Genomic DNA, 21535 nt, shown 5'->3' with positions numbered 1-21535 from the left:
ATTGGTTTGTAGGAACTTACACACTTGATTAACAAACCATTTACCAGTCTATAAGCTATTAAGTCATTTGGATCAACAGAGGACATATTAAGTAAAGGATTATTTACTGGTACCCAAAAAAGCCTACAGTACATTTCCTGTACTAGGGATAGATTAATCATATCTAAAATAGTCAAAATTTTAATTGGTTGGTTGGAAATAAAAGGGAATGCTCTTTTAAATACTTTACGTTTTTAAGCTGAAGGGTTAGATATAGCTTTTTTTTTTTTTCATAACTTAGAAAGCTCTGTTGGATCAAAACAGTTCACACACAATTCCAATTATATATTTACCTCCAATAATGCCTCTCTTAAAATGATACCATAATGTTTTGAAAGGTGCCAATTATTTAATTCCAGATTCACTAAAGTTTTGTCAAGACACTAAAAGTGCCCTTTTCGCTCCAGTTTCCATGCATTGTGTTTAAAAAATGTTCTTAATAAAAACAGGGAGTCAGCTCTATGAATAAATTCCTTTACTTAAGGGGGAGATATTGTCTAATTCAACATGCAATAAAGAAGTACCTGCATCAATAAGGTCATCAATTTGTGTACGGGAAGTAATTAAATGTTTGCACTGTGCAGCATTTTCCTGTGATATAGGGAATTAAAAAAGTAACAGTTACCTTAAAATCTGTTACCACATTGTCTGATAATAATTCTCTAAATTGAAAGCATGTATTTAAACAATAACTTTCAATGTCAATTTTGATCCCTCATTATAATACATTTATCAGTATTAAATAGTTTTAATGCCTTACAATTTGTACTTGGGGAAGCTAAAGGTTAGATTTTCAAAATAATTGTGTTGATTAATTGGCTTTGAACTTATCAATTAATCTGACTGAAATTACATTAAATTTAGCTCTTATACGGTAGTTCTGTTCTTTTAAGAAGTTCTGGACGCCAATGACAGTAGTCAGAAAGGCCTTCCTGTAGCCGTCTGTCTTCCAGGGGACCACGAGAAGCTTCTAACTGAAAACAGTAGTAGTAGTAGATGGTATATCGTCTCCATAAGTTCCAGAGGAGTTTCCACAAAAGTGCCAGGGTTTTCTATTAGCTTATTAAGCTTTTTTTAGTCCTTACTCTAATTCTACTACCACAATAAATTACTGCAGATAGGATCACAGTCTCTGCAAAACTTATAAAAGATATGCAGCATTTTGCTTCAAGAATTGAATGATCTAATGTATAATTTACCTAAGCTCCCCAAGATGGTTCCTACTTCTTGCCCATAATTTCTCTTTGTGTAAAAAAGTTCAAAATACCAGGAGTTGACTCATTTATACAAACACAATCCTCTTACTGCAGCCAGGTTTCTGTGACACACAATTAATCTAATTATCGCAAATAAAGGCATTACCTAATGTTCAATAAATATTAAACTGGTTACATTTCTTGCTTAGTTAGAGAAGTGTTAATATTTCTGACATTTAAGATGTATTTCTCTCATATTATTTTCTTACCTATTTGCAGAGCTTCCTGGGTTCTCCTAACTGATCGTTCTTTTTCACAAATGACCTTAAAATGAATGAATGTTTCTGGAAAAAAAAAAACAAGCATTCCAACTGACTTGGCACCAGTGTATTTAAGCTTCTTGACCCAGGTTTGAGTAGAGAAAATTAATAATAAATTTAATCTTGTGTACCCATACAGAGCCAAAATATTTTTTTTTTTATTTATTTTTTTTTGGAAAAACCTTTGGCCCTGAAAAAAAAAAACCTTTTTCGAACTCAATCAAGTTGTATTATTGTACCAACCTAGAAAAAAAATGTAACTTTGTCTCAAAATTCCCCAATGTAATATTATTAATGCCCCTGGTGAATGTATATAATACACCTCACTGGAATTATATATGTTTTTTAATGCACATTAAACCCCTGCTACTGTAATTTTATATATTTTTTTATTGTTTTCTTTCACACTGTTGCCCAAACAACCTTGTGCTGTGCAACTGATTCTGTTAATAGCTTCAAGATTAGAACCAATTCTCAAACAGCTGCAAAAACCTTTATCCTTCACTAGAGGATGAAGGGCAACTGCTGCTCAAGGTTGTGGTTATACCAGAGCAATGCATCATTATTACAAAATTAATTACTTTTGTCTTTTACTTCAGCACCCTCAGCAATAGTGTTCTAACTGGATTCATAGGCACTGTGTTTTGAACAGTTATGTATAAATGTACATCATGCTTTAGCTGAACATTAATTTCTGTACCTACATTTATTTTACAACTCTCGGTTACTTTTGAGTCTTTGAAAGATGTCAGGAAGGAGCAGAAATAGAGCAAGAAGCAGGCCGCTGGGACGAAGTGTTGTTTACAGACAGTGACAGGGATAAAGGACCTTTGCGTTCTGGTGCTGGGCCCCACAGCCTCAGGGGTGAGCTAGTGCTGCTTCTGTGGCTGATCTGGGAGCTACAGCATCATCAGCCACAGAGACAGACACACACATGTTCACACACATAGATAAAAAAAAAAAAAATGCAAGTCCATGCAGGCCTGAAAAATTATTTGCACACACATGCAGGAAGCCTGGCAGTTTTCTGTCTGCACTTCTATTTTCCAAGGAATACCCCATTTCTGTTTATTCAACCAACACTTATTTAAACTAGTTCTGCAGCAGTGGGGACATTGCTTAATAGTAGTGTACCAAAAACCATAAAATATGGGGTTGTATAAAAAGTTTGCTTACCATTTACACTCAACATTTATCTCGGTTACTATGCTCGGACCAATCTCGTAGTGTAAATGGGGCTATTGAAGCTAACCTTTCTCACCGGGGTTCTTTGAAAATGGCAAAGGGTCGTAAGAGAAAAAGTGTCTACAAAGTGTATGAGAAGAAAAGAAAGACCTCAGAAGAGGCAGATATATCCTGGTATTCTTTGCCCAGAGAGCTCTCCTCACAAAAAACATTCACTGCCACAGCGGCCCGCTGTCGCTGCCCAACAGCAGCGACTAATAATAAAGGTGCCGCAGGCACCACGCAGTGAGGAGGAATTACATGACCAACAGGGAGCAAAAAGAGCGGGTAAAAGGTTGTGCATGTTCTTTTTTTTTTTATTTGAAGGGGCACAAAATTCCTCCACAATACCTCCAAATGTGGTAATGTGTTGGTCTATGACAGCTTTTCTGGTCCTTGAATATTTGCTTTCCCGAATTCTGCTCTTTACCATAAAATCCTGATGGAGTATTTACCAACCATCAGTATGCAACCAAACTTTTTATAATAAATAACACCATAAAACATATCTGAACATTATGTTTTCTTTCATGCATATTCTTTTGAGATATAACACGTGTCACAAAAAAGGTTTTGCATGTTACTATTCTTGTTTTTCCAGCAATATCAATCCTGGAATACATCTACAAAACTATAAAAGTAATCGAAAAAGAGATTTATGAAACTAGTGTAAACCTGAAAAAGCAGAGAGTTTTCAGATTTGTGCAAAGCAAAAGGTGAGCTAGAAAAAAAAAAACAGCCATATTGCAATATTGACAAATTCTGTTTAATATTGTGTGATACTCTTCTCTTAAAATACAGTCTTTTCTGAGGTAGACTATTACAGTTTAAGAACATCATTATCATTTCAAAACAGACATCAAATAAAAAGACATGAAATAAATACTTTCATGTACAATATGCTGCAAAATGAGGTAGAAATGGTTACATAATGTACAATAACCAAAAGCACAAGAGCAAAGTTAATGCAGTGGGCAGATTTAAAATGGACAAATTAAATGCTTTTTTGTTGGACAAACTGTTAGCAAAGAGAAGGAGATTTAATTCCTGTATAGTAGGTTATCCAAGCAATGTTGCTTGAGGCAGAACTGTTTTGGCGTATTTTTTTTTTTTTTAGCTGAAACAGTGGGAGTCATGTTGATTGATATGGCTGTACGGCAAGACTGAATCCACCAGCTGGTTAGGGAAGGCTGCTTTACAATATAGGATTGCTGGGCATCAATCAGTCCACTTCCACTCCGGAGAAATCAGAATAAGGGAAGAATAAGAGAAAGAGTAGGGGGTTGGGGAGCAGATTCAACACCACATGGTCACAGGAGCTTGTGGCCAGGGGCAATCCAGTCAAATGAGATTACATTCGGGGAGAAAGAAAGAGAATGATGAGCAAGGAAAGACAGAGGGTGGGAGGGAAGGAACGAATGTGACATATTACATCATCCTGAAACATACAAACCCTTCGCCATTAACTAGGTTTTTCCAGCTTCTAGAAGGAATGCTGTAGAAAGAGATATATTGCTGAATTGTCTATTCTGTGGCTTAATCCACACATTAGTACGTAAATATTCAACACCCACAAGTAAATTCTTAGTCTAAACTATTGGTTTGGGGTTAATGTTTCTATCCTTTTTAATTAAGCTAAGGGCTGAAATACTGACTGTAAGTGAAGTACTGTTGGTTCTTGGTTTAATTTTCGATGTAGAAATAAAATACTGAAACAATGAAAGCAGCAGACCTAATGCTGAGGTCAGAGTTCCTAGCATCATTGGTAAAGATGTGTAAAAAAAAAAACTTACAGTGACAAGATGCTTTGAAATCCAGAAGAAATCCTAACTGAACATAAGGAGAGAAAAAAGTCACACATTCAACAATATTAGAAAAATATTGCATGTGGTACTGTTGTTGGTTTCACTGCTGGCAATAGTTGGTGCCACTGCCGTTTGACCACAGAAAAAATATATTTGGCATTTGCTATAGTTTTTCAATTGAAATGTATAGCATTTACAAATTGGGCATAAACTGAAAGGAAACAAGCCAAAAACAGATTTCTAATAGGATTGCCCCGCATGTTATGCAATGCCAGACCAGAGTTGATAAAGGACAACTCCAGGTTAAAACTGGGACCCATATGGGCCCTTAGATATATAACCCAGTTTGCATTGATTATCCAGTTTGAGTTTGATTTAGGCAGCATGATTTGTATTTAATCAAACCTAGTTGGTCCAATGTGAGCAACTACTTAGAAAATGATTGGGTTGAGCAAAATCCTTTTTTGGCGTGTACATCCACATTTTGGATAGGTTTTAAACTTGGACTGCTATCTACAACTTAACACTAATGAACAAATGTTCTCAAATTAATGTGTGTAACTTTATGCTACTGGAAAAATACGTTTTGGGGGTTTAAGGTTTTTTACACATCTTTACCAGGAGTACTAAAAACCATACCAGTGTGTGTTGGTTTTTGACAAGATAGGAAAATATTAAAGAAAGCATTTCCAAGATTTTGGAGCAGTTTGTCTAACAAAAGAACTATTTTCTGTTATCTACTTTTCTCAAAGACAATCATCACTTCACCATATACTACAATAAAAATAAACCATAGAAGAACTGAAATAAACAAAACATGTTTTATATATTCATATATATATTTATATAGTAATACATGGATTTATGGCATCAAATATCCTTTGAAATACCTGAATTACATTCATTGTTACTCTTTGTAGAATATTCAAGTTTCTCTGCTGAGGTACAAGCCCAGCCGCAGTGAGTTTTTCACAAGACTGTCACGGTCCTCCTCACTCCTCTATCTCATTCTCCTCTAAGACCCTAAGATTACATACATTCTTTATTTCATATTTCTGAGGTAAAGAAATTCTTCCTGAGCATTTCAAACAACATTTCATCATACAAGCAAAAAGGACGAAGAGAGGCAGGAAAATAAAAAGGTTGGGGGACAAAGGTGAATGTGCAGGTTTTGTTTTGTGGGTGAGAAAATGTACCTGTTCAGGAATGTGAATCATAAAACAGGTAGTGGGTTAACTGTACCATAATGTAAGCACAGTACATTTGGTGACTAGATGAGGGAGCATAAGAAGCTGTTCTGCAACAAAACATAAAAACATTGGAATACAACAACTGTATTCAAGGACAAAGCAGCTCTAGAGTCACTTCTCCTGTGCTTGCTTTCTCAGAGAAGGTTTTTTGCGTCATAGTTTGGTAAAAATCTACTGTGAACATTAACATGCTGTCACCTTTACTTTGTTAAGATGGGTCTGTTTAAAGAAATTATCAGTGCTTTACTTATCTATTTGGTTTTCCATGTTTTTGGTAAAAAAAAAAAAAAAAGGTTGCAGAAGTGTTACTAATCCTAAGCCCTTTGCACAACGATCCTGTTACTACATCCTTTGACTGTACAATAACATGGCGGTGGATTGGTAATAAATAGAAACCTGAGAGTAACAGCCAAATGGGGGATTTTTCCAAAACCTGATTATCCATAATCTTGAATCTAGCAACAAATTACAGATTTTTTTCCTAGACCAAGGCTAATCAGGATCTTGGAGAGAATCTAAATACCTCTCAGATTTTCCCCGTTGGCTAAAGAAGTATTACACCTTCACCTCACTTTATCTTTGGGAAAACATCAAATATTGTCAGTCTTCTGGGCAAAACAAACGGTACACCATGTCAGGTTCCTGCCAGTGAAATTACTTTCTCAGCACTACCCCTACCCTCAAGATTCTCTGGATCTTCTGGCTGCATAATCAGTAATAAAGAAATAACAGCAAAATATACCCAAGGCTTTAAATGCCAATGCAAAAACAGAATTGTAGTGCAGTCCAAGTACTGTGACTAGCTGCTTTCTCAGTGGCTATACATTTTGCTCCACTCTATACAAGTATCCAAGTCCTTTGTGGTGGTGTGTGGACGCACCTTGCAAAAGGCATTCTCAAAATCTGTAAAGTTCAGAGGCTTTGGGGAGTTGGTGAGTCTATGCATGGCTCCAGGTGGGGAGGACGATGAGGAAAGCACTTGCTGGCTGAGCTGCAGCAGCTCCCACACTGAGAAGCCTTCGGTGCGCTGCAGTACAGCATTTAGCTCCCTCTCTGACAGGTTGAAGCCCTGCAGTGCCTGCAGCAGCACATGTTGACGAGTCGCTACATCTGGGAGGCCAACGTAATACTTCTTGGCAAAGCTTCGGTGAACCGCGTCCTGCAGGAGATCGGGCCTTCCGGTGGTGCACACAAGAATAACCAAACCTGTGGAGCCAACCCGGACTTTCTCTAGAGTTGTTAGCAGTATCTGCATCAGCCCCTCCTCCTCCATCGCCTCAACTTGACTGAGCAGTATCACCGAGGCTTGCTGTGCCCCTGCCACCTGCAGTAGAGAACCTAAAATGCGCTCTGCCTCAAGCTTTCCCTTTGAGGCCAGCATTGGTCCGCTCACAGTGTAGAAGGAAGCCCCCATCTGGGAGGCCAGCGAACGACTTAGTGTCTTCTTACCCCCTCCTCTGGGACCAAACAGCAGGAGAGTTCTGGGTGGCCGGATCACAGGACTTGGCCTTAATACGGGCCAAAGCAGGTCCTCCTCCAGGGCAGACTTGACATGATTGAGCCCAAACAGTTCAGTCCAGAGCAGATCTGGACGGCAATCTAACAATTCTCCGTTGATGAGCTCCAGCAGTCGGGGGTCTGGGCTCTTTAAAGCTTCAGCAGATGCTGTACATAGCGAATTATGTTTCAGTGACTGAGGGCGTTGTTGCTGCTGGGTGAAGCCTTGCTCTGTTACCCCGTTCTCCCCTGTCACGCCTGCAGGTGGACTGTATTCTCCACCAGTCCCAAATTGAGGAGATACCAGTGGCTGGGAGGAGGGCTTGTTTGCCTTGAATGTTTGAGGATCTGTGCTGCCTGAACTGCTAAATCCATTTCCTCTGGACTCTGTTTTGTCATTCACACCGTAGGGAGAGGTTCCTCCAGCCTTCAAGGCATCATAGTTGTATTTCCTGTACCGTGACCTATCCCCGCTGTCATCCTCCTCTACTCCCATTTCAAATGCCTTCCTTTTTAACGTGACTCCACTCTCAGATACTCCAAGGTTGGAGCTCTGGTAGCTATATGAGCCTCCAACTACAGTGGGTCTTGTGGGGATGGGTGTCGGAGCTGGTAGACCAGAAGGGAGGTATGTTGTGGAAGGGTGACTGTAGCTTGTAGCAAGGCTAGTCTGGGGTGGGTATGTGCTTGGTGGGTAGTTATAAACAGCTGTGTTAGGGCTGTAGCTGGGCACCAAAGTGGCTGTGGGTTGCAAAGTGTGGAGGGAGGTGGGAGGAAGTGCTGCACTGGGCTGAGGACAGAACCCTGACGAAAGATAGGTGCCATTGTAGCTAGAGGGGTACTCAGTTGAACCACTGCAGGAGCTGCTGCCACTGTAGGCTGAGTCTGACAGATTGCTGTTGGCTACTGACACGCTGTTCGGCCCAGGGGGGGCTGCAGACGTGGCAGTCTTGGAGCCTGAAAGACTCTCATGGCCTCCAGAAGCAACCAAAGGATAGGAAGCATCAGCGTTGTGGGTCAGTGGCCACGGTTCCAGTTCCGTCTTCTGGCCATTAAGGCCCCCAAAAGGCCCCGGCTCTGGGTATGTTCCCACTGTGGGAGGTCGGTCATATGGAGAGTCTAGCACACCTGCATACTTCTCAGCATAGCGCTTCAAAAGGTTTGAGGCTGTGAGGGCAGAGATATCATCATTGGCCCAGGCATAGTTGTAGGAGCTGCGTCCACGGCTGGAGTAGATTTCCGCCTTGTGGGCTGGAGAGGAGGTGGTGGAGGTAACGTCCAGGTGCTGCTCAGGCCACTGGCTGAGGGGCTGGGCATGCTCTGGGTTCCAGTGCATCTTTAACAGGCCTAGAAAGACAAACAAGACATATTATTATGCATACAAATATTGCAAAAATGTTAATGCTCAATTCTATTTTTAGAGGATGGATGGATGGATGGATGGATGGATGGATGGATGGATGGATGGATGGATGGATGGATGGATGGATGGATGGATGGATGGATGGATNTGGATGGATGGATGGATGGATGGATGGATGGATGGATGGATGGATGGATGGATGGATGGATGGATGGATGGATGGATGGATGGATGGATGGACTTCATTTCACTAGGGTTAATCTTATTAAAAAACCATTAGCTGTACAGACACAATACAAGCATATGTTTGTTTTAATACAGGTTGTGAAATAGCAGTACATTGCACTTTGAGATTTGAAATCAAATGTAAAGTGCATGATAAATAAAATTCATTATTATTATTATTATTACATTGAGAAATCTGCTTGGAAATGGAATGACTTTTCTATTGGCTACATATTACAGCAACATTTTTCTCTCTTAATGTGCTGAGCTTTTAGCCTCTGTTGTAAAACATGCTGGATCTGAAAAAGGTTGAGCCGCTTTTGGAGTAAAGGATCTGTTCTCTGGAGGTACACAAAGAAACAGATATATATATATACAATAATGCTTACAATGGTCATTGTGCAAAGATTTCGTCTTTTTAAAACATGAAAAAAACAAAGCGAGGGGTGGACAAAAAGTGGATTAATTAAAAAATTCTATGATATAATGTAAATCAAAATATCAAATTTTTTAATGTTTTTTATTTTGTCTTGGACCACTACTCTGCACCAAACACTACAGGAATAACAGAAACCAGATTCAGCACATTCAAAAAAATAGTAGTTATAGATTAGAAATCCCTGGCACATCTCTGATAGGTGCATCTTTAGTATTTCTTTAATTATTTTATTTAAAGTGACATTTGATCAAAGCCTCCTCCTCTCAAAAAAACTTAAAACCAAGTAGTGAACCGTCAGAAAATGCATCTTTTCTCAGTGTGCCTGCCAAGTTTGGCAACACAGCAGTGTCAAATTTCCTAAAGTGGGAGGGGGAGCTAAAGGGGAGCCACAGGAAAACATAGGAAGCAGCAGAAAGAACGACCGAAAGTAAATCAGTTGTATGCATGTGTTGCTTTGCAGTTTCCCAGCCTATGACGGTGTACCGAAAAGACCCCTCAACTGTTCACCCTACCAGTAGCATCTGCAAGTCTCCCAGAGGAGCTATTGTTATCTCCTTGTCCATGTTGCTGTGAATGCCTGCTCTCCACCCCACACCCCCTCCTACCACCCACGGACCCACCCACCGTACATCAGCTCTTAGAATGGCTCGCTGGACACAAGGAGGAAAGTAAAGAAGGATGTGTGCGGTGTGTGTGTGTGCATGGACAGTTGTTTAGAGAGAGTTAGAAAGAGAAAGGGGGTGTACTGGAAGAGAAGCATAGTGAGCTATTCATCAGCACAGGCTCCTGTGGGAACACTGGAGGGGGAATGACTGCTCCTATGGCTGACTTAAGCAGGGTCCATGTCACTCGGAAAAAACAAACACATTTCTATAAATAATGTTTTCAATCGATGCATCTTTATTAGCTCTGCCTAGAAACAGAGAGATGGTTAAAAAATATCCTTCAGTTCCTTGCTAATATTTCTAGTTCCCCAGCTTTGGGTTAGGCTGGGCTAGCCCTGTGTTCTGCTCAAGCATTAGCTTGACATTCCACACATAGCTTGGCATTATCAAACTGTCACAATTTACCCCGCGGTGAGAAATACCCCTGGAAGGAATTGAGAGGTAAAAAGGAAAATGGCATAAGCCGTCATTGCTGCAGCTCTTTTGCTTTTCCTCCAGCAGCCGCCTGGTGATTCATTATTCATGGCTGTCTGTAGGTGCTGAACCAGGACTCTTATTGCTGTTTAAATCAAATCTCAATAGGCACAGCCTAAGATTTGGTTTCTCCTATCTCGCTGCTTAACTTTGACCTGGGTCTTTCCACACCTCCCCGTGTGTGTTTTCAGATTATGCCTGTTTATTCAGTCAGATGAGAGCAGCAGACCAGATGGCCGTTGGATTATCATGTCCTTCATATTCAAATCGACTGCCTTGAGTTCCCAATGGCAAAACCAGTTCAAGTGCTCTGCTAAGCTTTAGACAGCCCATACTGCTGCAAACCCACTGCAGCAAACTGTCACATTCTCACACAACTTCATTTGCCGTTGATACACTTCTCTGCAGTTTTTAGTTTTTCTTTTGAGGGGGTGTCTGACTTACAGGTTTTTGTCCAGGCCACAGAACCCATACATGTCCTCCAGGTCCTTCCCATCTGTAGTCAGACCAGTTTGTGAGGAGCCCCAATAATGGGGCCTGTGTGTGACAAAGATGGATGAGAGCCCAGGGGAGCTAATAAAACCTGCAGCGGGGAGGGAGGGATGGAAGAAGGCAGAGACAGAAGGAGAGGAGAACGAGTGGACAGCAGGCACTCTGTCCTTTCTGAGGGGACTATAGCAGACATTAGAGGACTCTGTAAAATGGGCTGACTGCTGTCTACTCCATCATCAGTGTAACACTAATACAGTGTTACATTACCCCCCAAGCCTGGCTCATGCTTACAGAAAAGAAAATTCACTATTATTATATTTTAAGTGTATTGTACTGCAACTCTGCACCATTCATCTTTGATGAACACAAAAGTATTTCGGCAGAGTTGAGCCCTTTCCATGTAATTAAATGCCGCCTTTTCGCAGATTCAGTTTTCTAGAGGAGAAAAGCCTGCAATGAACTGAGCGGGCTCTAATCTATGGTTCTGTCTACATCAGAGCCATCTCCCAGATTAATTCATTGGAGGGCTGGTAAGAAAGCTAAGATTAGAAGCAGGAAATCAGGACAACGTACGATGGCAGCAAACTCATTAGATCAACTTTGGTATATGCTTCAGTGCAATCAGAGATTCAGTAAATTACCAACAGAGAAAGGCAAACACAAAACTGGTAAATATTACTGCTTGGACTGCATTTTCTGCTGTAGTTACATCATCTTTTCCTACTACAAACTCATCAAGCTTCACCGACATGTCATGGGTTAGACATAAAAATGTGTATTAAGCATAGACAGAGGCATTATAGTTCTTGAGAAGGTCGGAATCCAGAATGTATGGGAACGGACTTTCTCTTTCACTAATAAATGTACTTTCACAATATGATCAAATTGAGTTTTAAAAAGTTATTTTTTAAATACTGTTTACTTTGGAATTATGAACAAATCTTTACTATATTGAGTGATGGTCCTCTTTGGCTGCAAGAGGACTGATAAGAACCTTCTGTCGATGCATGCAAAACTTTCCACTCTTTGTATGTGTTTTCTTGGCCCCAGGAGGGACAGATGTTCCTCTGCTGACCGCCTTACTGTCTGTGCGGCCTTTGTGGTGGACAACCGTCCAGCAGACGTGCATGGATCGAACAATTCAGTTGGCCCTGAGACAAAGCCGAAAGGATCCTATTGTCAGGGGCCTGTCTAATTATGGAAATCTTATTAATCTATTCAGGACCAGTTCACTGACAGCTTTTGTGTCAGCCTGGGATTTATTGAGGGACCTGAGTGAGCTGCATGAGCTGCATCCTACAGCAAGAGTATGAGATGAAGCAACTCTCTTTAACAATTTATCTTTAGGAGAGTTAAAAAAAATATATTAGTTTAATTCCAACTTCTTTCATGTTCAATCTGCTGTCTATATAGTCCCCAATCAACAGCTTATTGGACAAACATATGCAGTTTTTGTCCCATAAAGTAGGTATTACTCTCAACTCTGTTGTGATGTCCCATAAAACTATTATAGGTTTGAAGGAGAAAGTTATCTTGGCTTAAAGCTTTTAAATTGGAGGGACCCAGTAGTGTTTCATTGCCCCCCTGAGGTTACTTCGCCTTCTTCATTCCACTTGTATTTTCCATGCCTCGAGGAACCAAACAAACACAGATGCAACAAGCCTTCTGGGACTGTGCTCTATTAAAATGTGCCAATTGCAAAGGGGCTGCTTGTAAACGGCAGCACTTTAGATCAATTCAATCAGGGTCCTCTAGACTTTGAGCTGCACCTCCATCCAATGACAAAAGAAAACAACAACAAGGGCTCTATATCACATTTTTCCAACAAAACTCAGTAGTTAGCAGAATAAGTCTTAAAAAAAACAAGATGAAAATCAAGAAAATAAAGTATAAAACTGCTGCAGAATACCAAATAAAGAATTGATTAAACTATTATGCTTACTGGAAAAATAGAGTGCTAAATCTTTTTGTTTTAATCCAATAAAACGGTTTGATGTGTTTATTACCATATGATTTATAAATTCAGTTTGGAAAACCAAAAAAGGAAAGATTGTTTTTTTTTGTAAAACCTTTGACAATAAACAAAGTAAATACAAAAGGACCTCCCACAGAACAGGCCTGTTTCACCTTCACCATTGTTAAGTATCAACATCAGAATATTTTCTGTTTTTTATTGCAACGACAACAAATGCAGCACTGAAGAACCTGATTACTAATTTTCATTGCAATATTTTTGTTTTTATTCTCCATGTCATGAGTGGTATTTGATTATTTATATTAGAAGCAGGCGTATTGCTTTGGTTTACCATTATCTTTAAACTGACAAAATAATAACACTGTTAAACAATTTAAGTTGGCTTTAGAATATTAGATTTGATCAGCACAGCTTTAGCAATGGTACCCATAACAATTTACCTTAAATACAAACATTTCCTGATGTAGCAAGATTCATGACTGATAGGAACATAAAAGTCAAAACAATATAACTGTGCCGTTGTCTGTCTTATTTTCTTTCAACTTAACTAAGAAAGAAAATACCACACTATGATAAGAGGTAACAGCTATCTTACAAGAATATAAACTTTTAAACTTGAGAATGTTATGCAAAAATGAAAGCTTTGCCTAAAAATTTTTAAAGTTTAATTTGGAAAGGAGGAATCCTCTTGAGAAAAGAAGAAAAAGAACATAAAACATTCTTAAAGGAGGGCCCTGAAATGATTTTATTTTACACTAAACTCAAAATGGACATGTAAAGAATATTTTGACTCTTTATTTTTCAGTGCAAAAATGTTTGTTAGTATAACATTAATCAAACACTTTTTATGGGTTAGCTTTTTGAGGGTTTTCCTTGCTATTTAAATAATTATTCTTTAGTGATAAAGTGTTTGAGGCTGGAAAGCCTTTTTACTATCACCCTAATCTTTAGCATCCCCCTAAGATTTTTTTATCATATTTAAAAAGGGGTTGACTGGGCCCCCTTAAAAATTTTCATTTATAAAGGTGGTTAATGAGCAACTGAAGGAAATCAAGTTTATTGTGGAAAAACAAGGGAGGTAAACAATGTACGGTATTCCAAAACATTCTTTCATAACAAGTTTAGCATGCACATAAGGAGCACCCTGATTTTTAATGTTTCAGATCCTAATTTTTCATTAGAAGGCACCTAGGTCCTTTGTTTTCAAGTCCACAGTGATTTATGATACTAATATCAAACAGGACATTCTTCCTGGGCTGTATGCTTGACATACTGCCAGCCAGTCATAAAAGCACCAACCTGAGAGGCCAACTGCATTTTACAACATTATTGGGGGGTGGGGGTGGGGGGTACAAAATTGTCTTAAGGCTGTTTTACAATCTAATATGAAATACAGTTCATCTGCCTTATTATGAAATGGTGACTGTAAAAAACCCAATTACTGTTTTACACAAACATAATACAATGTTCAATTTGCTGACAGGTTTAACCAAAGAAAAATTTGACATGATGCTGGAAATTTGAGCAAAAAGAATGTCAAGGGTGAGTTCTTGAGATAATTTTTTAATGACCTGAAGATGTGCATAACATGCAACTTTGACATCACAGATCACCTTATATCATCCATAAATAAATGCACAGTGACGTGGGGAAATTATTATAAACCAAGTCAAAGACCTACTTTCACTCAAAGGAAACACAACCCACACTCTCACTTAGCCTCAGCTTGGCTCTCATGCTCTCTCTTTCATTGGCTTAGAAAGATGTAATAACAGCAGAGTGTAGGAGATCTGGTGTGGAGTTTTCACACCTGCTTCCCTGAGTTTAAATGCAAATCACAAGTCCTGTCACAAGAGAAAAAAAAAAACTTTGTCTCCTGCAGTGACATTGAGGGTCCTCTGTGTGTCTCCTCTCTGTTTCCAATCTCTGTACTTGAGATCTTTCTTTTGTGTCTCATGATGACAGTTGGACTTTGTCTATTTTATGCGTTCAAATCCTCCGGGAATGTTCCAGGCCAGCTGTCAGAAGAGTTTTGTCAATGTGCTAAGAAAATATCATTCAGCAGCAGGAGAAAAAAAACACCACAAAGTGCTTAGAAAATGATAATTGAATGAAATTACATTTGACTTGTATGCTCTTAACAAATTCCCTCATAAGACATAGTAGTTAAAAATAAAAACAAAAAAAGTTACTGTCAAAATAGCTTTATTTTCTCCAAACTGGATGAATAAGAAAAACAGCCAAATTATCTGATGATTTTTTTTTTTTTATTCTGGAAATGTAAGCAGATAGGATGACGTAACAGGAAGGTTAGGTCCCATCTGAAAGAGCTGTCATCTGAATAGCACTTTTCTCACTACTCTCCAAAAGTAAAAAGCCTCGGGAATAATTGCTGGATGCGTCACTTCATGCTCGTAATTTTAGAAACAACTCCCCCCATCCCCCAAGCCAGCTAACGCACGTCCACAAATGGCAGTAGCCAAGTCCAGCCCACCCACCCCCTATCCCCTCTTCCCTTCAAGAGCAAAAAACACAGGGTCCCTATTTTCTGTGGCTGCAGGCTGGCTTTAGGTCATTGTGTCCACTAATATATCAAAGAACAGCTGTCCTTAAGGCTCTGTGATGACCAATCGCCCCCTCCATCTGTCTAACCCAACCAATCTCTCACTCTGTCGCTCCATGATATCCATCCAATCTTCCTCTGTTGTTGTTCTTCTGTTTTGTCTTTATTCCCTCAATTTCTATCCAAAATAATCTGGGTAACCTCTCTGCATACAACCCTTAGATTAATGTGATTTACCAACCATGCTCAATACATTAAAGTCCTGCACATGCTGCAATTGCAGAATTTAGATCCCCTGAACTAAAACACCTAATGGCTGTAAGGTATTCTTGGAGCACCTTCGTTTACTAATTAGTTATGTTTGTGTGAAAAAAATGCATTGCACTGTCAAGCTCTGAATTTCTGCTGCCTCAGGAATCCGGTGAGGTGCAGCCATCCAAGTGATCCTCAACCCCCCTGCCTCTTAATTGGAGCCTTAATGGGAGCGGAGGTCTTCTTAATGAGCTGATAAACCCCTTGAGAAATAAAGCACTGGGCCCTTGGACTCACAAAAGCCTGGGTCCCTAAAAACATCTTTTTTTCCACCTGAACTATGCACAAAACAACATGCCCACATTCACACACTGGAGAATAATTAGAGCCAATTCACACCCACACTAATGATCCTTGCTCTTATTCACACACAGTTTAGCAGGCTGTGTGTTTACTCAAAGACCTCACAGGGCGTTCCACTGCAACACTCATACCACTCTGCCAACAAAGGGGATATATTCTGCCGTGGCACTTAAGCAAGCTCTTTGAGGGACCATGGGATGAAATCAACAGCCCTAAAAATTAGACTTGCTCACAAGGACCAAAGAAAAAACATAAAAGTAGAGCAAGAGAGAGAGAAGACAGGGGTCAGTCAGAGGAGAGCAGTAAAAACTGCTAGACTGGACTCTTGTGTGTAGCCATTCTCTGTGCATGTGTGGTGCTTTAAAATAAAAGGTATCACTCCACCAGCGGGGGCCCCCAGCAACAAGAGTTAGGGCACTCCTGGGTTGCCGGCCTGGGACTGATTTAGGAGCGTGTTTGAAGTGCAGATTACAGATTTCTGCACCAAATCCCTCTAGGAGTATCCATGGCCCCTGCAATCTCTCTCAGGTTTCTTCTCAGGTCCAGCAATAGTGGTTTCACCCAGCCTAAGGTATTCTCGACAGGATTAGACATGGACCAAGGGTGTGTTGTGCACAAATGATTTTGTCATATACAACCATGCATATCATTATACTCTATATGCAGGAACATAAAGGCTAACTACAAGTGTAGCAGGCGGAAGCAGGAATTCTCAACATTCCCATAAAGGGGGATTCCAGCATGGAGGTGAGAGTCTTCACATGCTCTGCACACATACAAAGTCTTCTTCAATTATTACTCCAGGCTTTAACTGAGAGCTGCAGTGTCACCTGCGAGCACATGGGTGAGTTTGTGTGCCACTAGTCTGAGAGTAAACAGTGTGACTACCTGACACTGCTCTGCGTACCCATGTGAAACTCCTTACTGCAAAAACACACTAGTAGGCTGTTCTGAAATGACCTGGACAACAGAGCTATGCTGTACATGGGAAACTGCTAAGGAGAGGAGACCACTACACCAAGTCATAAATGGCTCCAACCCCCCACCACGCACACACACAATAGTTTGGATGATACCTATTAACCAGCAATGAGGAGTCTGAACGCAGACTAAGTTTTCCACCATCCGACTCTTACATTCTTGGACCTGCTGTCATGGAGCAGCAAACCTTTTTAGTCAAAATGGAAACATTTAGATCAAGACAAAAAAATTTAAAAAATGCTTCAGATTATAAATTTATGTTGGTGACTTTTTTTCCAAGGGTTTAAGAGGACTTGGAGTACTTTTAGTGCCTTCCGCCTGCTGCTTCAACATTGCTTCTGATACATGGTAAAAACTCACAAGATTTCCATCGTAAGTTAGCTGAACAGATTTTAAAAAGATCAAATTTTGTTGAGGTAATGATCAGAAGTTGTCCATACAACTGACCCTCTGGGAACTTGATTTCAGTGCTTTAACAGTGCCCACAAGAGGTCAGGTAATTATTAACCCAATTAATCATACAGTAGGTCATGCTATCAGTTTCACTTTTAGCATCAAGCATCTTCCATGCCAGGGTGAGCAAAGCATTGACATAGTGCAGTGTGAGATTTAGTCATGTTTATATCACAGGGGTGGGCGGTTCCAGTTCCTAAGGGCTGGTATCTTGCAGTTAGATGTGTCCTTGATCCAACACACCTGAATCAAGCAATTAGATGACTGAAAGGACTCGGAAGACATTGTCCGCATGCTGAGGTTGTAATTCAGCCATTTGATTCATGTGTTTTGGATCAAGGACAAATCTAAAAGTTGCAGGATACAGGCCCTCAGGAACTAGAATGGCCCAGCCCCGTTCGAATGGGTGACTTCTGCAATATTAGAGTCACAGTTGTATAGTTCTAAAGCAGCGGTGCTGCTTTGACACTAACATGGCAAAATTTGCAAACATGACTGGAATGAGCTTGGCAGCCTGACTTACCTCATGAAAGGTTTGTATATGATGCAGTATTAAGGTATAAGGCAAGGTGAACCTGGACTGTCTTTTTCAACGACAGGATTTACCATATGTCTGCATCCCAGCAAATGGACTAAAACTTAATCAGATTTTGAATACAAACTATTTAAAAACTTATAGATTTATGTAAGTTATTAGATTTTTCATCATACTGTTTTGAATAATTTAGTGAATGACATCCCATAAACAGCAATGGAGTAACTATCATAGGGTGACACAGCATTCCCCTTCCCCCACAGGTTGCTGCATATGGCTTTTGCGTGAAGCTGTAGGGCTAGTACACTTGTATCTTGCTTACAAGCTCAACTTCTTGGTAGTATTTTATATTAAGTTTTAAGTAGTGGAAATAATGTAATTCAAGACTTCATTAGTAGCAGAAAGTGTAACTGGTGATTTTCCTTTTGTATGAAAGGAAATTAGAGGATGCTCTATCAGTCTGATTATTAATTTTTCATCAAAATTATTTAACCATGAGAATCTGCTACCACCACTGTTTTTCTGTTGATTGATGCATTTGTAAGCTGAAATTGTGGAAGATACCGATTTTGAATGACTTTTTGAACCCAAAATAACATCTAAATTTTAAGGATTTGACCTGTCAATCATCTGGATGTATTGACATGTACTCAAAATGCTGATTGAGAGAATATTGGCCAGCTTCACTTCCAAACAGATTAACTGGTGCATCTCCAATGTAAGTAACTATCAAACATCTGCCAATGATGTTTCAGTCAAGCGTTTTTTTGATTCACATTTGCCTACGCTGGAACTCATTTTTAACAAGCCAAAGGAACAAAAAGAGGTTCCTAATATCAAATTGAAGTCATACTTTTTAAATTAACCCTTCTGTTTGATTTCTCCTTCCTTTCTCGTAACTGTCATGCCAATAATGGTCCATTGAGGCGAGAAAGAGAGCTGGGAAAAGGGGCTCTTGAGGACGAGTCCACAGAGGCAGGCCCCTGCTGGCTGCCAAACAATGAAATTTTGGAGAGTTGGAGCACTGGACTCCCATGAGGCCTGGAGTGAGGTGCCCACAGGGGGAGCAGTGGTACTGGATACGTCAGTTATTAAGTCAGTATTGTGGGTAGAAAGGGGAGAAAAGTCAAGGGAAAGCAGTAGTAATTGTGTGCAATTTTAAATTTTGAATTGCTATATCGGTGCAATTATACTTGCCTAGCTAAGGAGTTTCTGCAGCTTCAACCATCATCCTTTCATTCTCAGTCCACTACTGTTTTTCTTTACCACCTATTGATGAAACATTCATTGCTCAAGGTTTAGCGTTTCCTCTCTGCGTGTCAAAGAAAAATACAGTCCCTGGTTCGAGGCCCATGTTTAGTTACTAGTGCATCTGTCGCTCTGTTTGCACACGTGTCCACTCCCAGTTATTTTTGCAGTGAGAACTCATTGATTTAGGCAAAGTCCAACTTAGTCAAGTGTGCCTCTATGGTGTGTAGTAAAGACAAGGGAAAAAAATGTCCTACTTACTATAAGGGACAATAGGACTCAGCATTCTGTGGAGCTGGTCTCTGTAAGGAGGAATGATGTTTCATAAATGCCAGCTAAGGTTAGCGCCGGTCCGGTTGTGGTCCATCACTGGCATGAGTATGCACCGACAACACAACAACCCTGTGAGAGACAGGAGAAGGAAAAACAAAAAACAGAAAGAGATGAAGCAGAATTCCCTGCTACTACAAAATGCTTTAACAAATGTTACCCAACCAGATGAGTCCAAACACACCGAACCAGAGAATGATAGAGTTACAGACCAACCTGAGAACCCCATCAGTGTAACAAAACCAGAATTCACACTCACCCACTCACACACAGCCGGCCAAATTCAAACACACAAGGGCATTCATTACAGACCGGCATTAAGCTGATTGTGGAGCTGTGTCCAGTCTCTAAAGAGGGTTTTTTAGTCTCACAAAAAGACCCATGCATACCATTGCTTCATGCGCTGGGGCAATAAAGACTGCATTCTTGGGACAACAAATACTTTGAAGCTCCATATTCCAAATGCAGACAAAAGGTATTTCCTAATGAGTTTCACATGTCAGCTCATCTGATAAATAATATATCTGGGATTAAGTTTTATGACAGGATAGATTATACCTTTTAGAAGCGGAGAAAAAATACTTTGATCTACTTTAAAGGCTAAGTCAGCATATATTGTGTGAAATATTTGTTTTGCATTTTGTTAAAGCATAGGTTTAGTAAGCAGGTTACTATTTATGTTTTAATTGCTGAATTCTGTTATAAATCAAAAGAAGGCTGGCAATGTTTTGTTATCTTTGCATAGAAAAAAAATGCATTTTATACTAGAAATAGAAACAAGTAAAACATTTCTAAATATTAACTTCACATCCACATGGACAATTCTATAAATATACAGACCATTTATTTCCTACATTCCAAGAACTTTCTCAGACCACATTAAAAACATTGTAAAAAACATTTATTTACATTCCTTCATTCATATGAAGGCAATATTGTGCAATGACCACCTCAGCTCATCTCTAGACACCAACAGGCTTTACTCAGGCAACAACAAACCCCTCCACTTTGAACTGACAGCCAACTTTTACCACTCACAGCCCAGAATAACAGTCTGAGCTGCAGCGACAAACCACATCTTCCACTTCAAACAAACAGAGACGCTTGGCAGGAAGAAGATCCTATTTGCAAGGGAGAAGAACCGTCTAATGGTCAGTGACCAAAGAGAGGACAGAGCTGCTTCATAAGGGTTTGATTCAAACCACACAGCAGGAAGAGCAGCTGGCCATGACAGCAAATCAACATAGAGATGCAAAGAAGACAGGGCCTTACCTATTCAAGCCTGCATGTCCTCCATCAGATCTGAAAACACTAGGATAATCCCTGGAGCTGACCGGACTAGAGTGTGCACTGCTATGCTTTTTTTTCCACATATGGGACACAACTCTGCTCTTTCCCTCCCTCCCTCCCTCCCTATCTCTCTCCCACTCTCTCTCTCTCTCTCTCTCTCTCTCTGCTTCTCTCTGGCCAGTGACAACAGAGGTAGCACTCAGCTCCCATCCCCCATAGATCTCCCATCCCCCTCCCCTTCTTCTCTCTCTTTATGCTAAAAGTATTTAAGTAGGAAGAGGGAGAGAGAAGGAGGGGAGGGCAGCAAGGAGGGTGTGTACTGACCAATCATTTTCAGATGGAGAGAGAGGAGGGCACGGTACACTGAAGTGTTGACTGGTTTTTGGGTTGATAATGCATATTTGTGGATGAGATTGAAATATTAACAGATCTCTGTGGAAACTTTTATCTCTTTACAAAAACTAATTGAAGTTTCAAGTCTTCAGAGTTGAAAGTAATAACCATGCAAAACAAAGAATGTCACAACTCCAGTTGGCTAATGTTGTTAGTCTGTCTG

General features: G+C 40.0%; 1 protein-coding gene across 1 annotated transcript; it reads right to left on the bottom strand.

Moving 5' to 3' along the window:
• Positions 1-6088: 6088 nt before the first annotated feature.
• On the bottom strand, positions 6089-21096 carry LOC107095158 (putative fidgetin-like protein 2). Its single transcript, XM_015391145.1, has 3 exons — positions 20962-21096; positions 19621-19761; positions 6089-8678 (listed from the first exon to the last, which is right to left on the bottom strand). Exons 2-3 carry the CDS (start codon positions 19643-19645, stop codon positions 6646-6648), a joined length of 2058 nt encoding a protein of 685 aa, XP_015246631.1. The 5' UTR covers positions 19646-19761; positions 20962-21096; the 3' UTR covers positions 6089-6645.
• Between the last annotated feature and the right edge of the window lie 439 nt (positions 21097-21535).

Source organism: Cyprinodon variegatus, unplaced genomic scaffold (genome assembly GCF_000732505.1).
Source record: "Cyprinodon variegatus isolate N-32 unplaced genomic scaffold, C_variegatus-1.0 Scaffold526, whole genome shotgun sequence".
NCBI lineage: Eukaryota > Metazoa > Chordata > Actinopteri > Cyprinodontiformes > Cyprinodontidae > Cyprinodon > Cyprinodon variegatus.
Note: the sequence above shows the minus strand (reverse complement) of the source record. Positions and strands in the feature narration are given on the sequence as shown.

Excerpts from the sequence above, each read along its gene's own strand:
- LOC107095158 (XM_015391145.1), bottom strand. The coding sequence starts at position 19,645 with ATGCTGAGTCCTATTGTCCCTTATA. Across the intron at positions 8,679-19,620 it reads GAGTCCTATTGTCCCTTATA|GCCTGTTAAAGATGCACTGG; the intron begins GTAAGTAGGACA and ends TTGTCTTTCTAG.